The 18,687-nt window shown below is 48.3% G+C and overlaps 1 protein-coding gene across 6 annotated transcripts in view; it reads left to right on the top strand.

Moving 5' to 3' along the window:
* Positions 1–18,687, top strand: part of RGS6 (regulator of G protein signaling 6) — a 479,670-nt gene that overhangs the window by 439,269 nt on the left and 21,714 nt on the right. For 5 of the 6 annotated variants that reach the window (XM_010976555.3, XM_010976561.3, XM_010976565.3 and 2 more), the window contains exons 15-16: positions 1,491–1,677; positions 15,607–15,696. In XM_010976555.3, coding sequence (XP_010974857.1) covers positions 1,491–1,677; positions 15,607–15,696 — 277 coding nt within the window. Of the gene's footprint in view, positions 1–1,490; positions 1,678–1,917; positions 6,437–15,606; positions 15,697–18,687 lie in introns of those variants that run through there. The other variant, XM_010976567.3, reaches the window with a different exon arrangement.

Here is an 18,687-nt window from a genome sequence, read left to right on the forward strand (position 1 = left end):
TCTCTTTCCCTGCCTCTCGCTCTTCAGGACCAACAGGGAATCATGAGAGTTTTCTTTAAGGAGATCGTTAAAATCCCAAATGGCAAATCAGGGGGAGGGGTGGAGCTCACAGTGCTTGTGTCTCACACACACACACACACACACACACACACACACACACGACTTCTCTCTTTGCAGAAATGGAGCTGCATTACCTCACTTGGACACTAGGTGGTGCCTTTGTGCCATGCACTTGGCTCCAAAGACTTCTCTGAACAGCAACAGAAAAACATGCCTAACCTTAAAAAAAAAAAAAAAAAAAAAAAGTACGTCTTACTTTGGGTGAAATTCAATGACAGGTTGAATGCACTTTCCTCCGTGTCGTCGTTCGGCTTCTCCTGTGCCTGCCCTTTCTCTGACCTGAGTACGTGCAATTCCCGTGGCTGCGGGAACCCCATGGCCAAGGGCCTGTCCACAAGTCTCATGGATGGGGAAACTGTACTCTTTTGCTCACGGGGCACGAAGTGTGCTACCCAGACCTGAGTCCTGCTGAAAGCCCTCTCCAGCGCTGCCTTAGGAACCATCCTCACCACTAGGGAGCTGTTGTGCAAGCTTCGGCCCTGGTTGCTGCTGCTCTCAGCAGAACAGAGCTTACAGCTCAGGCCGGCTCTTCCCAACACTGTGCTGATGCTAAGGGATTTGTGAGAGGCAAATATGGCTGTGAGTGGGAGGTTTTTCTCTCCCGTGCTCCCTGGAGAATCTTTTGGTGGAAAGGCTCCCCGTACATGTCCCTTTAGCTTTGTTCCAGATGAGCCCATCTGCAATCAAACACATTTATTGAGTGCCTGCTATATGCCAAGCACCACACTCAACACTGATGCTGTAAATCGGCTCAGTTCCTCCATCTATAACATGAATGACTGGGTCCTTCCAGCTCAAATATTCTTAATGGCTTCAAGACTCTACCTGCTTCTCTGATCTTTGCTTCATTTTGATGCCTCCAAATGATCCCAACCAGCTATGGCAAAGCTGTGGCATTATCTGTGTCATGGCATCTTTGTTAGGCAGTGGTTCTCAACTGGGAGTGATTTTACCTCCCAGAAGATATTTGGTAATGTCCAGGAGCTTTTCTGGTTGTCACAACTTGGGGAAAGGATGCCACTGGCAGCTGGTGGGTCGAAGCCAAGGTTGCTACTAACATCCTTCAATGCAGAGAGCAGCCCCCACAACAAAGAGTTTTCCTAAGGTGGTAATGGTGCCGAAGCTGGGAACCCTTGATGTGGAGGAAGAGAAATCTCCTTCTGGTAACCAGAAGCACAAGGCTCTTCTAGTGTGCACTCAATACAATAACGGAGCACCCTTTGTATTCTCAGCAGTCCCTGCAGCCTTTGTGACGGGTGAGGTGGCAGCTGGGGAATGAGAGCCATGGGATGTCAGTCCTGGGACCCTGTCCAGCAGAGCAGGTACTGACTGAGCCCCTGGCATGGACTGTCTTTATGCTTCCATTTCAGGTTCTGGTTGGCTGTCCAAGATCTCAAGAAACAACCCCTACAGGATGTGGCCAAAAGGGTGGAAGAAATCTGGCAGGAGTTTCTGGCTCCAGGGGCCCCAAGTGCAATCAACCTGGATTCTCACAGCTACGAGATAACCAGTCAGAACGTCAAGGATGGTGGGAGATACACATTCGAAGATGCCCAGGTTTGCTTATCTAGTCGAATAGCTCTGCCCAGACATGCTCACGTGTCCCCTCCACCACCCCACCCTTTAACACGCGTCCAAGGCATTGTATGTCGTTACAATGTCAGGTTTCATTATTTATAAGGTCATCAGTGGATACAATTCCAGGTAGGTGCACAATGAAATTCCAGGAGGATTATGTTCCTAGATGAGTTACCTTATTACACAGAAATGGAAGCTTATGTGTGTTATCTTTTCTAGGAAAATCTCAAAGGGTTTTTACAAAACCTGAAGTCCTGCAATAAGTCATAGTAGAATCTGGAAACCAGAGCACATCAGCCAAGTGGGGACAGTGAGCTGGCAGGGCAGGGGTCAAGCCCACCCGCATAAGGACCACCCTGCGCTGCTTGCACGGTGACCTCCAACTCTCCGCATCTATATTCCCCGCCTTGTGCTTTGCAATGAGATACCGCAAGGAACAGACCAAAGCCCCTGCCCTCCAGGAAGTTAAAGCCTAGTGGGGGAGAAAGACAAGGAAATGGGCAATTTCACCAATAAATGAAATGCCTCAAAAGGATGAGCTCTGGGTTTAAGGAACCCAGGGCAGGGGGCAGGGCGGGGGACTCTCAGTTATGCTAACAGCATGATTAGCAAACGGATGCTGGTGAGGCTGGGGAACGAAACAGAAGCCACCCTAAACAGCAAGGCTAACTTAAGGGCTGGGAGGTGCCATTTCTAAAGATAAACATCAGATCCGTTTCTCACTTCCTGGCCCCTCACTTTTATTTCCTCCCGTCATCCTACACCCGGCGACAGGGCTTAAGGTTTTGCTCTTGTCTCCTCAACCCTCTTCATTTCTTGCACCCGTGGGGTCCCCGGATGAGAATTTGGCCAGATCACCCTCCTACAGATGTTACAATCTAATTTAGGAGATTCAGAGTGACCGCTGCAAATAATGGCATGAGAACAAAACCAGTGTCCCTCGTCATCCAGATTTGCCTTGTCATTGGCTCAGGACTTCAGAATGGAGACATCCACCAACCTCAGCCCCATAACTGTCTTTTCTCTCCCCCTGGTCGTGAACTCCAGTGAACACCTGTGCCAGGCAGATTTGGTTCTATAGAGTTTAGTGACTTTGTTTTATGAAATCATGAGTCTCTCACATTCTTTGCAGCTTTAAAGCAGAATGTTTAAGTTGAGACATCTTTTTTTTCTGGTAGACTTTTGTATGTGTGTGTATACATGCTCCCAAGCACATAGTGACGTATCCTGGCGAGGAGAGTGATGGAGAGGCTCCCAGATGAACGATCTGCAGCACAAAACTCAACTCACCATTATTCATGAAACACAAGAAAAGAGATATTGGTCAGAACCATGATGCTCCTTACCCAGTATTATCGCCCTGAGCCTGACATTAGGAAAATTTTATTTTAATCTTTTATTATGGAAACATGTAAATATGTGGAAAAGTAGAAAAAAACAGAACCTCAAACCTTTGTGCACCTTCATCCAACCTCAGCAATCATCAATACAAGACTGATCTCATTCTGTCTGTGTCTCCACCTACATTTCACCTACCACTGGGTTGTTTTAAAGCAAATCCAAGTCTATATCACTTCATCTATAAATACTTAAGTATTAGCTTTAACATTACCACGATACCCTAACAGATTAGTAATTATCTCTTAATATCATCAAATGTCATGCAAGTGTTCACATTTATAGTAGTTCCATAAACACCTTTTTCAATCATTATTTCAAATTCCAAAATCCAAATAAGGCCCACACTTCTCAGTAGATCACCATGTCTCTTAAGGGCCTTGTAATCTACAGGTTTCTTTTACATCTTCCCCAGTCTCCCACCCCCTTGCAATTAATTTGATGAAGAAATTGGATACTTTGTGCTGTAGAGATTCCACAGTCTGGATTTTCCTGACTGCAACCCTGTGGTGCTATTTAATGTGTCCTTCTACCATCTGCATTTCCTATAAATTGGTAGTTTGAATTAGATATTTAATCGGATTTAAGTTTGATTTTTGTGAGCAAAACTACTTCGTAGGCTTTGTTGGGCTCTCCTCTCTGAAGGCACATGGTGTCTAGTTGTCTCTCTCTGGTTTTCAGCAGCCATTGGTGTTTATTGTTTAGGTCCGTTAGTTAATTAGGAGTTACAAATCCTGTCTTTCTTTCTCCATGCGTTAACTGAAATACAAATACTCAAACGCAAATACCATTTGATTAATCTAGAATACAATTCACATAGGGCAGATGGGATGCATGTTTGATTCATTCCCTTTATTTGCCAATTTAAAAAATATTGAGTGTTTTACTGTCATTTTCCAGTGGTGACCAATTAGGGTTTTTTGGTGTTTATCAGTATCCTTGTAAATCCATGGGTTTAAACATATTTGATATGTCTTAATCCACTTTGTATATTCTTTTTATTGATGCTTGGATTGTACCATCTCTGGCTAGTTGGCTCCTTCTGACATAACCCTAGTAGTCTTTGATGTCATCCAAATATCAGAGAAGCTAAGATCATCCAGATCCTTTTCCAGACCTGGAATCGGCTAGTTCTCCAGGGATCCCTGGCTCCTCTTAGTGGAAAATGGTTTTTAGAGACCATAATCTGGGCACTTATAGGCACTCATTGTTCCTGGGTTGGTCATCATTTCTAGGCCTTTTCAGTGGCCAGAGCTAAGAAATAGGTGGTTGTTGCTTGTGATAAAAATGCATCATGAGTTCATACTGACACTTCCCATTCAAATTCAAAACCGTAGGGGATTTTATTTAACGTCTTCTTGCTTATTTCTGTGTCTCCGTTCTCTATGCTGAGAATCCTAGTTCCCAAGGACACCATAAATGATCGCATTAGTACTCCACATCATTTGCTCTGTCCTGCATTACCACAGAGTGGTCTCAAAATGACAGTGCCAACACCAGCAACAATGGTATGATTACTGCCTGGTTCTTTAATAGCTGCATAGTATTCCATTGTTTGGAAGCACCATAGTTCAGTCAACCAGTCCTCTTCTTGACATATGTCATTACTAATTCAAGAAATACTTGGTGGGAAAACTTGGAAAGTCAGCGTGTTGTGTCTTGACATGTTTCTGAATACACAGCCTCCATTTCATTAGCGCAGAGCTCTGCCGTTTTTCGGGAGGCTACTTCCAAATATATTATATCTCCTTATTGAGGAAGGGTACCCAAAGCATCTCTAACTTCCTCCTTGTCTGCTGGGACTGGGCTTCTATGAATTTCTAATAAAGCACTCTTCCTAAACCAGTTTCTGTTTTCAGCCTGTTCCCTTTTGTTTCCTAATATGTGTCCATCATAAACACACAAAGTGCTTCTCACTAGCAGTATGACCTTGAGCAAGTTACTGAAACACCCTGAATTTTCTTTTCCTCATCTGTGGAACAGAGATACAACAGTACGTACACTGTGAAGAGGGAATTAGATGAAACGAAGCACATCAACCACTAACAGCATCTGGTCCACAGTAAAATAAGATATTTACAATTGTATTTTCCTGATGTCATTAGTGTTCTTGTCTTATACTTTTATGTTCAACAAGTTTAGTGAAAAAAATTCAAATAATTGCATATAGCCTTACTACCCAGAGCTAACCCCTATTCTATGTTTTTTTCTCTTTCAATGTATGTGTATAGGGTGGGTATGCAATTTGGATGATTCTGTAGCCTGCCTCTTACGCTATACTAAGAGTTGATGTAAAAGGCTAACTTTCTTTTGTTAAAGGCCAGGTAGTTTAAATTCTGAGCTTTGTGGGTCACATGGTCTATGTCACTACTTCTCAATTCTGTCATACAAAAACAACTATTCTGTTACAGAGTAACAGAGTAAAATTTAAGAGTAAAAAATAAGTGGGCTGTGTTGAAAATTTTTATTTATGGACCTTGAAAGTTCAATTTCATATAGTTGTTCATGAACTATTCTTCTTTTAATTTTTTTTCAGCCACTTAAAAATGTAAAAACCATTCTTAGTTTGCGGGACATACAGAAATAAGACAGTGAGCCAAAGTTTGAGACCCCTGGGTTGAACAATGTGTCAGGAAAATCATTGACATGCCTAGGAAATTCAGAAAGATACGAGACAGAGGGTTGAGCGTGGTTGATCTTCCATTCATATGGGAGAGTAGGTTAGAGGAGACAGTCTTGGTGCAGTAATAGCCACACACCAGTCTCTGCAAATATTTCTACATCGGGGTTGAGGGTTACAGAGCAGACCAAGGAGAAGTTAGCCAGTCCCACGATCCTCACACTGCCTCACCCCTCCTGGCCAGCACTGCTGCCTGCACCAGTTACACAGGTGTGACTCAGAAGTTTCCAGGTAAGGAGGGGAGACTAAGATCCAGCCAAGACTTGCTCTCAGATCTCCCAGCTTGCTGGCTAAGAGTCTGCTGCCTAGACCACACTGCCCTGTATTGTTAGAGCTGAGAGCTTGGTTGTCATGTAGAGACCTGGAGAAACTCTGGTCCCTGGAGAAGGGCGCCAAGCTGGGGAGCAGGCTCTGATCCTGTTTTGGCCGTATGCTTTGCCTAGGATTGTACCTGCAAATCCTTTAAGCTTGCTCTCCTCAGTTTGCCCATCTGAGAAGAGAGAATGGTGACACCTAAGGCCTTTGGAATGGTCCCCTCCATCCCCCTGTTGGGATCAGGAGCTTGGGGTGGATTCCTCAGCTGGTCACAATGGTTCTCAGATGCTCCCCCCACCAACAGTGGTCAAAATGCCGACAGACGTGTGAGCATGTGTCCTGCTATTAGGGGTCAGTCTTCAGAGTGAAGGCTCAGATTTATGGAGTCGTTTGAAATTGGGGGCTGGGGGTGGGGTGCAGGCTCCCTCTGAGTGTTTTGTTTTTCCTTTAACCACATGCATTGTTACAGCAAAGTTAATTGCGTGTGTTTGCTTCCTGTAGAAACAGCTCACAAGACGCCCTGTCAGCACAGGCCCAGTATTTGCGCTTGTGTTTGGCCGATCCATTTGGCTTTTTTTTTTGAAAATTTGGGCCAAGACCAAATCTTCCATAAAGGTCTGTGGGCCGTGACCATAGCCCTCAGCTGTTTGATGTGTTGTTCCAATTTCATAGATTTAGCATCGTGAGGGGAGGAAAAAAGAAAAGTGAGCCATGATTTTTTTTTAAAGGACTCGCTTCTTTATGGTAGGGATTGAATGATCTGTTCTCAGTCTTGGGGCATCAGGAGAGCTGCATTGCCGCCCACTTGCTATGTGGTCTCAGGCAAGGCTCTTGTCCTTCTATGCCTCAGTTTTCTCATCTGTAAAATGGGAGTGATGTTTTCTCTACAAGCCTCTAAGGATTTTTGAGAAATCAGTTGAACTAATAGACCTGTAAATTCTTTAAGTAAGTAAAAAGTGCTATATATTTATACATGTGAACTCACAAAAATTAATGGCTTTACTATACCCTGAGGTCTCCTAATTTCAAGCTAGATCTAAAAAGAATTCTGCCAAGAAGAAGATGTTGGCTCTTGGAGGGCGTTCTTGGGGGAAAATGCAAAAATAAAAGTCTGTAGGAGCCAAATTTGGGGGGCCCTGAGTGTCTTCCTAAGGAATTTCAATTTTCTCACCCTGGAGACAGCAATTGCAGGCTTTGAGCTGCAAGAGGGGGAATCAGATGGTTGTGGGCAGAGCAATCTGGATGGAGAGAGATCTGAACGTTGAGGCATGCAGTCTGAGGCTCTGCAGGTGGTTTCTGGAGGAGAGAATGAAACCACAGGAAGTACTGAGAGCCTGAGGCTTCCTCTTGGGGCATTCACCTCTTTGCAGATCCTCCACAGGCCTCAGGAGGGAGGAGGGAGTCAGCTGGTTGGTGCAGCAGCTGCCTGGCTTCGATTTTAAAAGTCTCCAAGGATGTTCCAAAGGGTGTGCCACTCTCCCCATCCATCCGTTTCATGAACATTCATTCCCCCGTTGAGTTGTGAGGCCTTGACCTGTGGGCTATGAAGACGCTGGGGAAATTGCAGAAGATATAGGAGGCCCAGATGGCTTTTTGCCATTGGGCAGAGCTTGCCCAAGAGCACAACATTCTTTACAAACAAAACAAAGCAGGCCTGAGAAAACACTTCATTGAGATTGGATTGGATTGGATTGGATTGGAAATCTGTCTGTCAAATGGATTGACAGTTGAATCGGGCTGACCCACCCAACCTTTTGACTTCGGTCCCTGCAGGTTCCCAGGTCAGTTTCCCAGCTGTTCAGGCCCCACTGCTTTCCTGACCTGAAGCCCCTGCTGAAACCCCCCACCGAGACCTGTCCCTGGGGTGTCTGAGCCTTCCAGCACCTTTAGACTTGAAAGTTCTTTTCTGAGAACACACATTTGGTCTTCTTTGCCTTCTGTAAGTCCCCACAACACTAAAATAATGCTCTGCACACAGTTGTGGTTTAAAAAAAAAAAAAATTTCCTTGACAACTTAGTCCAGAATTATAACACTCTCAGCTATACCTATGATTTAAAAAAAAAGGGGGGGGGGAATTTGTTGTCCCTTGGCTTTCCACTTTGAAAAATCTTGCCCCACAACCCAGGGCAAGATCGCCTACATATAGCAAGTGATCAAGAAATACTGGTTAAATTCAATTTATGCCATCTCAGCAAAACCTGGAATACCACTGAGGACCAGATGTTCTAGGCTCTGAGAAAGAACAGATACATAGGAGGGTCCCTTCTCTTACGCGGACCCCAATCTCAGTTAGCAAAACTCTACTTTGGCCATCACGCATGCGTGGCATGATCAAAGAGCAACGCCAAGGCCAAAATGAAGTCAGGATGATACAAGACCTGAGAAATAGACCATCAAGCCTGCACCCACTCTGAGCAGACACGAAGCTGCTAGTCACCTGCTCTATTATTACCTAAACTTAGAAGTTGAAAATCAGTTTGATTAAGGAACGCCAGGCTTCTAATGTTTGCTTCGTTCAAAAGCCAGAGCCCAGTGGAGCCCAAGTTTGTGTTTGTCCCAGATTACTCAGAATTAGAAGTCTTCCTCGCTTGGTGGAGGCTGTTAATCTTTGTCCCAGAGGTGGAGGTGGTGGCGTTGTGGGCCAGCATCATAAGACTGCCCCAAGTTTCCGGATATTAATTCTCATTTGGAGGGCATTTCCTGGTAGACTTCCCATGCCAGACATATTTTAATAAAAAATGCTATGGCACTGCTGGCTCCAGGAATTACTCACTTTATTCTGTGGGTGGTTTTATTTTAGGGAGATGAACAGCAGAGGCAGGGATGCATTTTTAAAAAGGACAAATACGTTGTTTGTGACCAGGTTCTGTTTATTACCACACAGAGTAGTTTCTGGAGAGAAGGCATCAGAGAACTAAATTCCAAAATGTGTTTGTTGATGCTTCAGAGCAAAGATTTCTTGCACCAAACCCCATGACCTTGAAGAGGAGAGGGAAACACTTGTCTAAGTTAGTACCCATGGTATCTGGGTAGGTGAAAGGAAATATGCAAAGCTGTCTTTGAAGCTGCTCTTATCTGAGAATAGAGATTGAACAGCATCAAAACACTGTGCCCTTTGGCTGGTTAAATTGAACGTGTTTTTACAGATGCTTTGCAGGGTGAAGGCAAAAGATAATTCACTCTTACACTCTCTTATGACTTGAATGTTGCATTCGGTGGAAACAGTGGCCGCCATGTCCTGCTTAGAAGAACAAAGAAATCCAAATGCGGGCTTCTCATTTAAGATCCACGTGCTCCTGGGAAGGTCATCCAAAGCTGCATCCATGAGGACAACCAGCTGTCTTCACTCAAGGGAGCAGCCATATAGCTGGGGTGTCTTTTCTGCTTATTAAGCGGATAGTGATTTAGGATCCCCATCAATTCCCTACCACTGTGCAGGCCCACCCTCTGTCCTCCTGCAAGGCCCATAGTGAAGAAAGGGTTAATTTTCCCTGGGCTTCAGCTAACCGTGCCTAAGGTCTGAAGACTTTTGGTTTAAGATATTCAAAAGTCTCTTAAAAGTTGAGACTCGGGATCTTCTGGGAGTCTTTCTGTGGGACAGACTTGCTGCCAATGACTTCCCAGGGGCCTGCTTGGCCAGGTTGGGGCCCGCCCTTCTCGTGTGGAAGGCAAGTTGTACATGACCTGTGAGGTGAGAAACCAGAGCCCTCCTCACCCCAGGTGACTCGGCCGTGGCCGACAGTGACGATAAACAGCTCCCCAGGGGAATGGTGAGTGATGGCTGCGTCTGCCTCTCAGACGACTCAGACTAAAACTCGAAGAGGCCCCTAACGCTTCTGCTGACCACACATTGAAGGCTTTGTCTCAGCCACACAACCTAACGAAATCCCAACTCAAGAACCATGAAACGCAGCACGTGCCAATGGAAGAGCGTGAGCTTTGGGGTCACACAGCCCTGGGCTCCAGTCCTGGCTGGGGGCTTGGGCGAGTCACTCAACCTTGGAGAGCTTTACTATCCTGTCTATAAAATGGGATTGTTTAAACCTAAGCACTGATTCAGAGCAAATGACAGCAGCAACGGATGTAATACAGCTGGGCTCTGCTCCTGAAGCCTCTGCTCCACCTTCCCTCCTCCCCCAGGAATCTTCCAGTCTTTGGTCCCATGTCCTCCTGGCCAGGACAGTCCCACCACGAAGGCCAGTTAGCATCATTACTTTACGTGTGTATAGCTTTTGTAGTGTTCATGTCTATTTCCTCGGTTACCTGTGTGCTAGATGGAGCTAGAAAAGGCAGTCAGGACCTGCATCCGAGCTTTTGGACCCCAGCCCTGTCTGCCTTTCCTGTATCTCATGCAGCAACATTGCACCCCGCCCCACAGCCTACTCTTCCTTCAAGGGACTGCGAGGGACCCAGAAGTTCCCGAAGCCTGGTGGTTGTTCCAGGAAGCTTGGGTGTGGAGGACAGAGACGAGGCACATACATCTGCAGAAAGAAAAACAGGGCACTTGAAAATCCCAAGAAGGGCTCTTGGCAGCTGTGCAGTGCTCCAGATGAGTGGTCCCCCACTCCAGAAGGATGTTCTAACCCTGGGAAATGAGATCTTAGCTGTTTGAGGAACCCACAGCAAAGAGGAAGACATAAGGGTGTTCTTAAGTAGTTCAGCTGCTCCCAAGACCCGGGCATTTGTCTGATGACCTTCCCCTGGCTTTGTGAGGGCCAAAGTGTTTTGTCTAAAAATAGAGGAGATTTCCAAGTGAGGACTCTCACTGCAAAACATCGATTGTAGCAGGTGTGGTTTAGTGACAGCCTGCACTGCTCACACCCTCCAGCTCCTGTATGTGTCTCAGACTCCCTGGTTCTAGTTGTTTTGGGAGTTTGGGGTTTTTTTTAACTTTCTCTCCATTTAAAAAAAATTTTTTCTGAAAGAATTTTTCATTGAAGTGTAGTTGATTTAAAATATTATATTAGTTTCAGATGTACAATATAGTGATTCGATATTTTTCTAGATTACACTCCCTTAAAGGTTATTATAGTATACTGGCTATGGTTCCAGTTGGTTTTGCTTCTGCCTTTGCATCCCAGGTCAGCAGAGCTCCCGTCCCAGGGCCAAGCCCAAGAGGGGAAATGAGAGTGGAGTGTCTCATCGGAGCGACATCTCTGTACTGTAGCTGGTAGCCACCACAGGGGCGTGATTCCCTCCCCCCACTGAGAATTGTGGCTAAGATGCTCAATATGACCTCGGCCCTAGTGCATCCGCTTCTCGATGTATGGAGAACCATCCTCACCCTCCCTGGAGCAGGTGCCTCCCTGCGTGTCAGGAAGGCAGATGCAGACGCTAGTAGTTCTGCTTGTTCATAGTCAACTCAACCAGCTCTTCTTCAGAGAGAGAGGGAAAGAGGGAGGGGTGGAAGGAGGGAAGGGTGGAAGGAGGGAAGGAAGGAAAGAAGGAAGGGAGGGAGGGGGGATGGAGGGAAGATAGAGAAGAAAGAACAGAGAGAAAGAGGGAAAGAGAAAAAGGACAGAGAGGAAGGGAAGGATGGAGAGAGAAAGGGAGGAAAATGAAATGTGAAAAGACAAGACAGGGAAAAGCGAAGAAGCGAAGAGCAGACCTCTTTCCCTCGGGCCCCTCAGGGACTCGCTCACTGCTCTTGCTGGCGCTCTCCTGCTCTTTGCGGATTCTGGGTGTACGTTTTCCTTAAGGCTGGTTGTCTACAGAGCAGGGGAAGTAAACCAGAACCCCTCATAAATCAGTAGGGGTCACTGCCAAGAGCTTTGTACACTTGCTGTCCCTGGCAGTGATAAACTCACTGCATTTGGGAACTGGCCAAAGACCCTGAGTCCTATCTTAATTCTCATTCCCAGAAAAACCTCAGTGCTCCGTTCTCCCACCCCCTGTTTACTGTCTTTGTGTTTCTTAGACAAAGCTGGCAAGGAGGAAGGAACAGAGGTCCGTAACCGGGTACATAAAAGGCTCCATTTGCTTGGGGGAAAAGAGGAGGGGAGAGGCGCGTCCTGGACCCAGAGGCGGTGGGAAAGGAGGCCGGAGGGGCCTGAAGTCCCGGGCCCTGCAGCGGGGCGTGAGGGATCTGCAGAGGTTCTTAGATTCCATTTTTCTCGGACCACGCCTCGCACCTGCTCTTGTTGCTCTGCTGGTTGTTTCCTCACAGGGGAATTTGGAAGGGTCATGATGAGGGCCGAGGGCCAGTAGCGGGGCCGGCGGAAGGAGACCGCGTGCTGCGGCCCACCCCCAGCGCGCGTGCGCTCGCGCCTTGCTCTCTCCCCGCGCCTCCCCGCCTTGGTCCGGCCTTAGAGCTGCCACGTGACAGAGGGGAGCCGAGAGCGGTGCCCAAACTGCTCCTCTGACCCACGCGGATCCCCTGGAGAGGGGACTGCTGTTGGCTGCTTCTTCCTCCTCGGCCTGGATTGTCCTTCCTGCTCGAGTGGACTAGGAATTGGGAGACACTTGTCGTTTCTGTCTGCTCAGCTCTTCCTTCCTCAATGAGTGTCTTTCTGGTTGATGGACAACCATTCCCCACCTCTGGCAGGGCAGGTCATCCCCGCTGAGACTCGCTCACGGCACCCTGAACTTGCATCTCTTCCCTGTGGCCCTTGGCTCCATTGGTCGTGCACAGCTTTGTGAAATGGGATCGGAGCATTATGACAGCAGGGACCTCTTCTGTCTTGGTTGTGCTGTAATCTCAACACCTGACACAGTGCCTGACACCTAAGAGATGCCCAAAAAACATTTGCTGCATGTTTGGGGCTCAAATGTGAAGGCACCTGCTTTCTCCTGGTCTTTCTCAACTGACAAATTCTTTCAATGAACCGGGCTTTTCCTGCCCGGGATGAGGCTGGAGGAATTCGTTGGGTTGGGGGTGAAATTTGGGTGGCAAGGCCAGAAGGGCCAGGCAGAAAGAGGTTTCCTTACTCCTCTCGGGGCAGCAGAGGGGGGATTTTGTGAGATTTACCTGGGGATTTAGATTCCTCTGAGAAGCCAGAACAGAACACAGGGGTCTGTTGCCTTAGAGAGGAGTTTGGAGAGGGTCCAGGCATGAGTGACAAGTCTTTGCAAATGACTCAGGGGCCACCTGGCTTTGCTGGCCAGACAGAAGTGATGCCTGAGACAAAAAGAAAGGCAGTGAGCCATTTTCACTCTGGGTTAACAATTGTACCTAACATGTAAATGTTAGACCTATGTATTCATTCATTCATTCATGTATTTATTTTATTGATGTATAGTTGATTTACAGTGTTGTGTTAGTTTCTGGTGTACAGCAAAGTGATTCCGTTATACATATATATTCTTTTTTGTATTCTTTTTCATTATAGGTTCGATCAACTTAAAGAGACAATAAATGCAAACAAAGACCGTGATGGCCTTTAGTCTGGGCTCCGAGGCCATTAGGGCTGAGCCAAGGTGTCCACATATGGACTTCCTCTGAGTTGGGCATGACCCCTACTCTCTTTCCACACAGAGAGCAGAACTTGTCCGATCATAAACCAAAGCTAGTATCAAGCCTGCAAATTCACGGAATGTTAAACTTAGACCAGCATTTCAGCGAACCCAAAAATTGCATAAATTCCATCAACATTTAACCCTGTGCTGGATGCTAGGCATATATAAGAGATTGAACCATATTGTTCCCTCAAGGAACTTAAACTAGAGTGGGCCGGATTTTTGTCTGAAATTTGCAGAAGAACACTCAGTGGGGCATGTTCTCACTAAGTTTATTAAATCGGAACACATCTGAATTATTCAGGTAGATTCAGCTCGAAGCCAGCATTTCACTTTCCTTGGCTCCCTTGCAGTGGTCCATTCCCATAAGCAGGGTTGCACCCCACTTTTGTAAATATGGGGGCATCTGGGCAAGAGTGAAGCTGCTGCCCAAACAGATTTGCATGTGGTCCAGCTGAGCAGAGAGGGCAGAGAGGGCTCCACGTGCCGCCAAGGTGACTTGCTTCCTGCTTTCACTTTCTTTCGAGGTGGGTCTTGGCAAGCTTTTGTCATCACCCAGCTTCCTCTGGGATGTACCAGCAGTCAGGCCAGGTAGCTCTAAAATGTGCCCCCAGCTGAGGCAAGGTCTCTGCCCTCACCCTGGGAAGAGTGCCCAAGGAAGAGGTCCAGTCCAGCCTCTCACCTGAGCACTCTCTTCAGTGACCAGCTCTCCACGCCCCCGGGTGCTGGGGCCCCGGTCCAGCTTTGTGGGATGAACAGTGAGTGTTCATCAGAGAAGCTGCTTCCCTGTCTAATGACCCCACCCTCCCTAGGGAAAGCCACCCTCCTCTTAACAGGTCCTCTCTTGGGACAACCAGGCTTCCCTGTGCAGCTAAGCTACCTTCCATTTCAACTGATAAGAAACCCTTTATCAATAGACAAGCTCCCTCTTTTAATGAAGCAGGCTTTCCCTGCCCTTAATGAGGACAGACCTATTAGGAAGGGATCATGAGGTTATAGGAATTAGCTGGAACTCAAGGGTGAAATTCACTGCCATGGCCAGAATGGAATGCCTCTAGGAGCCCAAGAAGGCACCATGACACAGCGCCTGCCCCTCCTGGATGGAAGACTCAGGCCTGGCATATTTGCCCACGTGCCCCTGTGATCTGGTTCCGAGGACATCCTTCCAGGATGGGATGGTGGCCCTGACATGCACAAACTGACCCAACTGTATCATTGCCTGTGGACTTTTTTTTTTAATTAAAATTTTTCTTTTGAGATACTTCTAGATTCACAAGCAGTTGTAAGAGAGAATACAGAGATATCCCATTTACCCAGTTTCTCCTAATAGTAACTGCTGCAAAACTATAGTACGATATCATGGCCAGAACATTGACATTGCTACGGCCACTGAGTTTATCAGATTTCCCGATTCCACCTGTCCTCCACCTGTATGTATATGTTTAGTTTTTTATAACAGTATCGCATGTGTAAGGGGTATCACAATACAGAGCTAGTCCATCACCACAAGAATATTTTATATTGCCTTTTATAACCACACCTCCCTCCCTTCCCCTCCCCTCCCCCATCCCTAACCTCTGTGACCCACCAATCTGTTGTCTGTTTCTATAAGTTGTCGTTTCAAGAATGTCGTATCAGTGGACTCATACAGCATGTATGGCCTTTTTCATTCATCATAATTCCTCTGAGATTCAGCCAAGTGGTTGGGCGCATTGATAGTTTCTTCCTTCTTATTGCTGTGCCTCTGGTTTTAATCACTAAGCAATACCGCATCCCAGCATGGCACAAAGCCCAATTACAAAGCCTCTGGGACCTGTCCTCGAGGCTCTTTCACTCTAAGAGAGAAAATAGGTTTGGGCTGGTGTTTCTGAGTGGGAAAAAAAAAACAAAAACAAAAACAAAAACAAAGCACACATGTTACAGATTTTTCCAGGTACATACAGGCATGCTGTGGTTCACTTGGTTCTTCCCCAGCCCTTCCCAGTGGCCAACTGGGTTGCAGTCCCCTTCCCTGTCGGTTGACAGCTCTTCCTTGTCTCCCCGCCCCCTCCCTTCCCAGGAGCACATCTACAAGCTGATGAAGAGTGACAGCTATGCCCGCTTCCTCCGGTCCAATGCTTACCAGGACTTGCTGCTGGCCAAGAAGAAGGTATCTCTGGGAAGGGCGGCCTCGCCTTCCTTAGCGCTGTTGACCTCTGCCTGCTGCTTGCTGCTGGTGTGAAATGAGAATATCATCCGTTGGGTTTTATTTCTTTTCTCTTTTCTTCTTTCCTTTCGTACCTGCTCCCACTCCAGTGGGAGACAATTAGGGCTGTCACTGCCCCAGCCCACTCCCGAGGTCCAGGGTGGGGCCTCCTGTCTCCCCGTAGCCATTACCTCCACCTGCATGTTCTGCCCACAGCGGGAGTGTGACCAAACCTTAAGGCCACAGTGGCTCAGCCCAGGAGTACAGGGCTGGCAGCGACACCAGCGAGTCCCCTAGGAAACCAGAGAGAGCTGCTCACTGCAGACTCTAGCCCCCTCCCCACAGACTTTCTTTCCCCGACCAGCTCAGACATGAGTATCAGGCAAGGATTCGGGCAGCCCCCTCTGGAAAGAAACCCTTTAGGTGTCCGGGGGCTGATCTGGTGCCTGAAGTCATTCTTGGGATTGTTCCCCACTTCCTGTCCCTCACCATCCCCAAAGCGTTTGCCCTTTCTTTTAACCAAGAAGTAACTGCATCCTAGTCCCCTCCTCCTCCTCCACTCTGAGTGAAGTCATGGTTCCCTGCAGCCTTTGATGTCTGGATTTGGGGGGTGCAGGGACCCTCAGTGTGCAGGCGATGAGGGGTGACTGAAGCAAGGTCAGGAGGGGAGGGGAGGAAGAGCTGGGAGGGACCAGGGGTCTGGGAAAGGCGAGGCAGGAGGGCTGACTCATGGTCGCAGTGTGCCTGCAAACCCTCTGCACGTCTTGGTTCTGATCCGAGGCCCATGTGTGGTTAAATGTGGCTCCCCTGGCACCACATTCTGGGACTCTCGTGCCATGCTGCTTAGGGGCACGTGCATCCCTCTCTTCCCCTTCGCGGCCTCCGGCAGCAGTCCCTAAGCATGTGATTGTTTAGCGACACGCTGTCTGTCGGGCTACCTCTCTCGGCCACGCAGGCTTCTTTCTGTGTACTGTCCACCCCCTGTGCCAGGATCCTGTCTGCGTATCTGGCTGGTACTGCATCACTCCAGAGTCTAGAAGAGCATTTCTATCCTGCTCACTTACCCTTAGTTTTGAGGACATCCAGGATAGTCTGAGAAAGAGAAGCGGACTTTGCGAACACCCAGACTGTCAGAAACCCAGCTTTCCCGGTAGTCTGCATCCCTTCCATCAGGTGTCACTACTACGATGGGAAATGTGAAGCCTGGCCTCCAACCAGCTCCCTTGCAGGAGGATGGAGCAGGCTGACGTCCCCGCAAATAATGGCTCTGATGCTCATTTTACTAAGAAAGGTTGTGAGGACTTTGGGTACCTCTAGCCCAGATCTCAGGGGAGAAGGTCAAAGTAAGTGTTCCTTACTTCTTGCGACTCAAGACCGTGAACTGATCCCGGTGTGGGGAAGTTGTGAGGCTCCAGTGGTCCGACCCATCTGGGCCTGTCCAGACACCCAGAAGAAGCCAGCGGCCGTTCAGTCTCCTTGTGGGTTTGAGCAAGAACAGAAAATGCCCCCCAGGGCTGGGAGCAGGGCTGAGATACCTGCCTGCAGGTCCTGCCATAGGATGAAAACTTGTCAGAGTTGACGGAGGAAGGAACGGGTGGACGGCCTTCTGTGAAATGTCAGGGAGGAAGTTCCCTAGCTTTATCCTCCCAGCCCCGCAGGACGGAAGGGGCGTTCTTGCAGCAGAAAGCTCTTGCAGGTGGCCACACCCTTTCAGTACCCAGGGGCTGTTTTCAGAAGCAGTGACAAGCCTACCTTTTCTTCCATTTCTCCCTGAGAGTCTCCAGGTGTGGACTGGACTTGTAACCCGGCACTTCCAGGTAGGCCTAGCGTGTTTTCTGATCTCAGGGATGGGCTTATCATGTGATCTAGATGTCCAGGTCGTAAAGGGATGGGAGCCACCAGGTCCGGCTAAGGGAGGGGAAGCTGAATTGGCCTGGCTTTTCTGTGGAGGGAAGGCTCCTGGTGGGGTCCAGAGGCTCAGCCTTCTGCTCTTTCATCCCTCATTCATCCTCTATCCTCCGATTTTCAGAGAGGTTAGTCATTCTGACAACCGGGTTCTCACGGGCAGGTAAGCTGGGTTTGGAGGGCCCCTCCAGAACACTTAAGTACCAGTACTTAAGTATGATTTTCCAGGGCGGCTCGGAGGGCCCGGGCAAGGCAGGAAGAGTCAGGCCGTCGGCCGCTCTCTAGGAGCAGCGCCTCAGTAGCAGGGGACCAGATGCTAGACACAGTAGAAGGCTAGCTGCAGGGCCTCGGCCTGGCCTGACTTGAGCCACGTGTGTGCCCCCTGGGCTTCCCCCTGGATTGAAGCTGAGACCTGCTGTCCCCAGAGTGGAGACTTGGTATGGTGCCCAGGCCCGAGCACAGATCCCTCAGCTCCCTGTGCCTGCGGGAGAAAGACCAGCCTGGCTCTGCGGCGCTGTGTCCTTTGTGTTGCTTTTTCCCGTCTTCCAGCACATCCTGCCGACCCACAGACATCTGGCTGCTTCTTCAGCTCTCTAATCTCCATTACTTGCTTGTGTGTGTGTGTGTGTTTGTATGTGTGTGCATGTGCCCATGTGAGTGCGTATGCTCTCCAAAGCTCCCAGTCATGGATGCAGGACCCTGGTTCCCGGCTCTGGGATAAGCTAACAGGTACTTGGGATGTGATTATCTCCCCTCCTGGAAAAGCAGAAAACTTGGAGAGAGGGTCACGTGCACACCACACCCCCCTTCCTCCAGTGGAGGAAAGCAGCTGGGCCTGGGGAAGAGGGGTGTCCAAGGGCTTTGCCTCCTCTTGCCCCCTGTGCTGGGACCCCTCAGCTAAGAGTCCTTGGGATGCTCCTGAGCCTCCTGTCACCTACCAGGAGTAAACCTCGAAGGGGTCACTGCCTGAGAACCGAGAGAACATTTTCGGTCCAGAACACTCCTTCAGAGACCCAAGACCTTTGTCTGTCATGGCAAAAGACATGAGTA

This window comes from Camelus dromedarius, chromosome 5 (genome assembly GCF_036321535.1).
Source record: "Camelus dromedarius isolate mCamDro1 chromosome 5, mCamDro1.pat, whole genome shotgun sequence".
NCBI lineage: Eukaryota > Metazoa > Chordata > Mammalia > Artiodactyla > Camelidae > Camelus > Camelus dromedarius.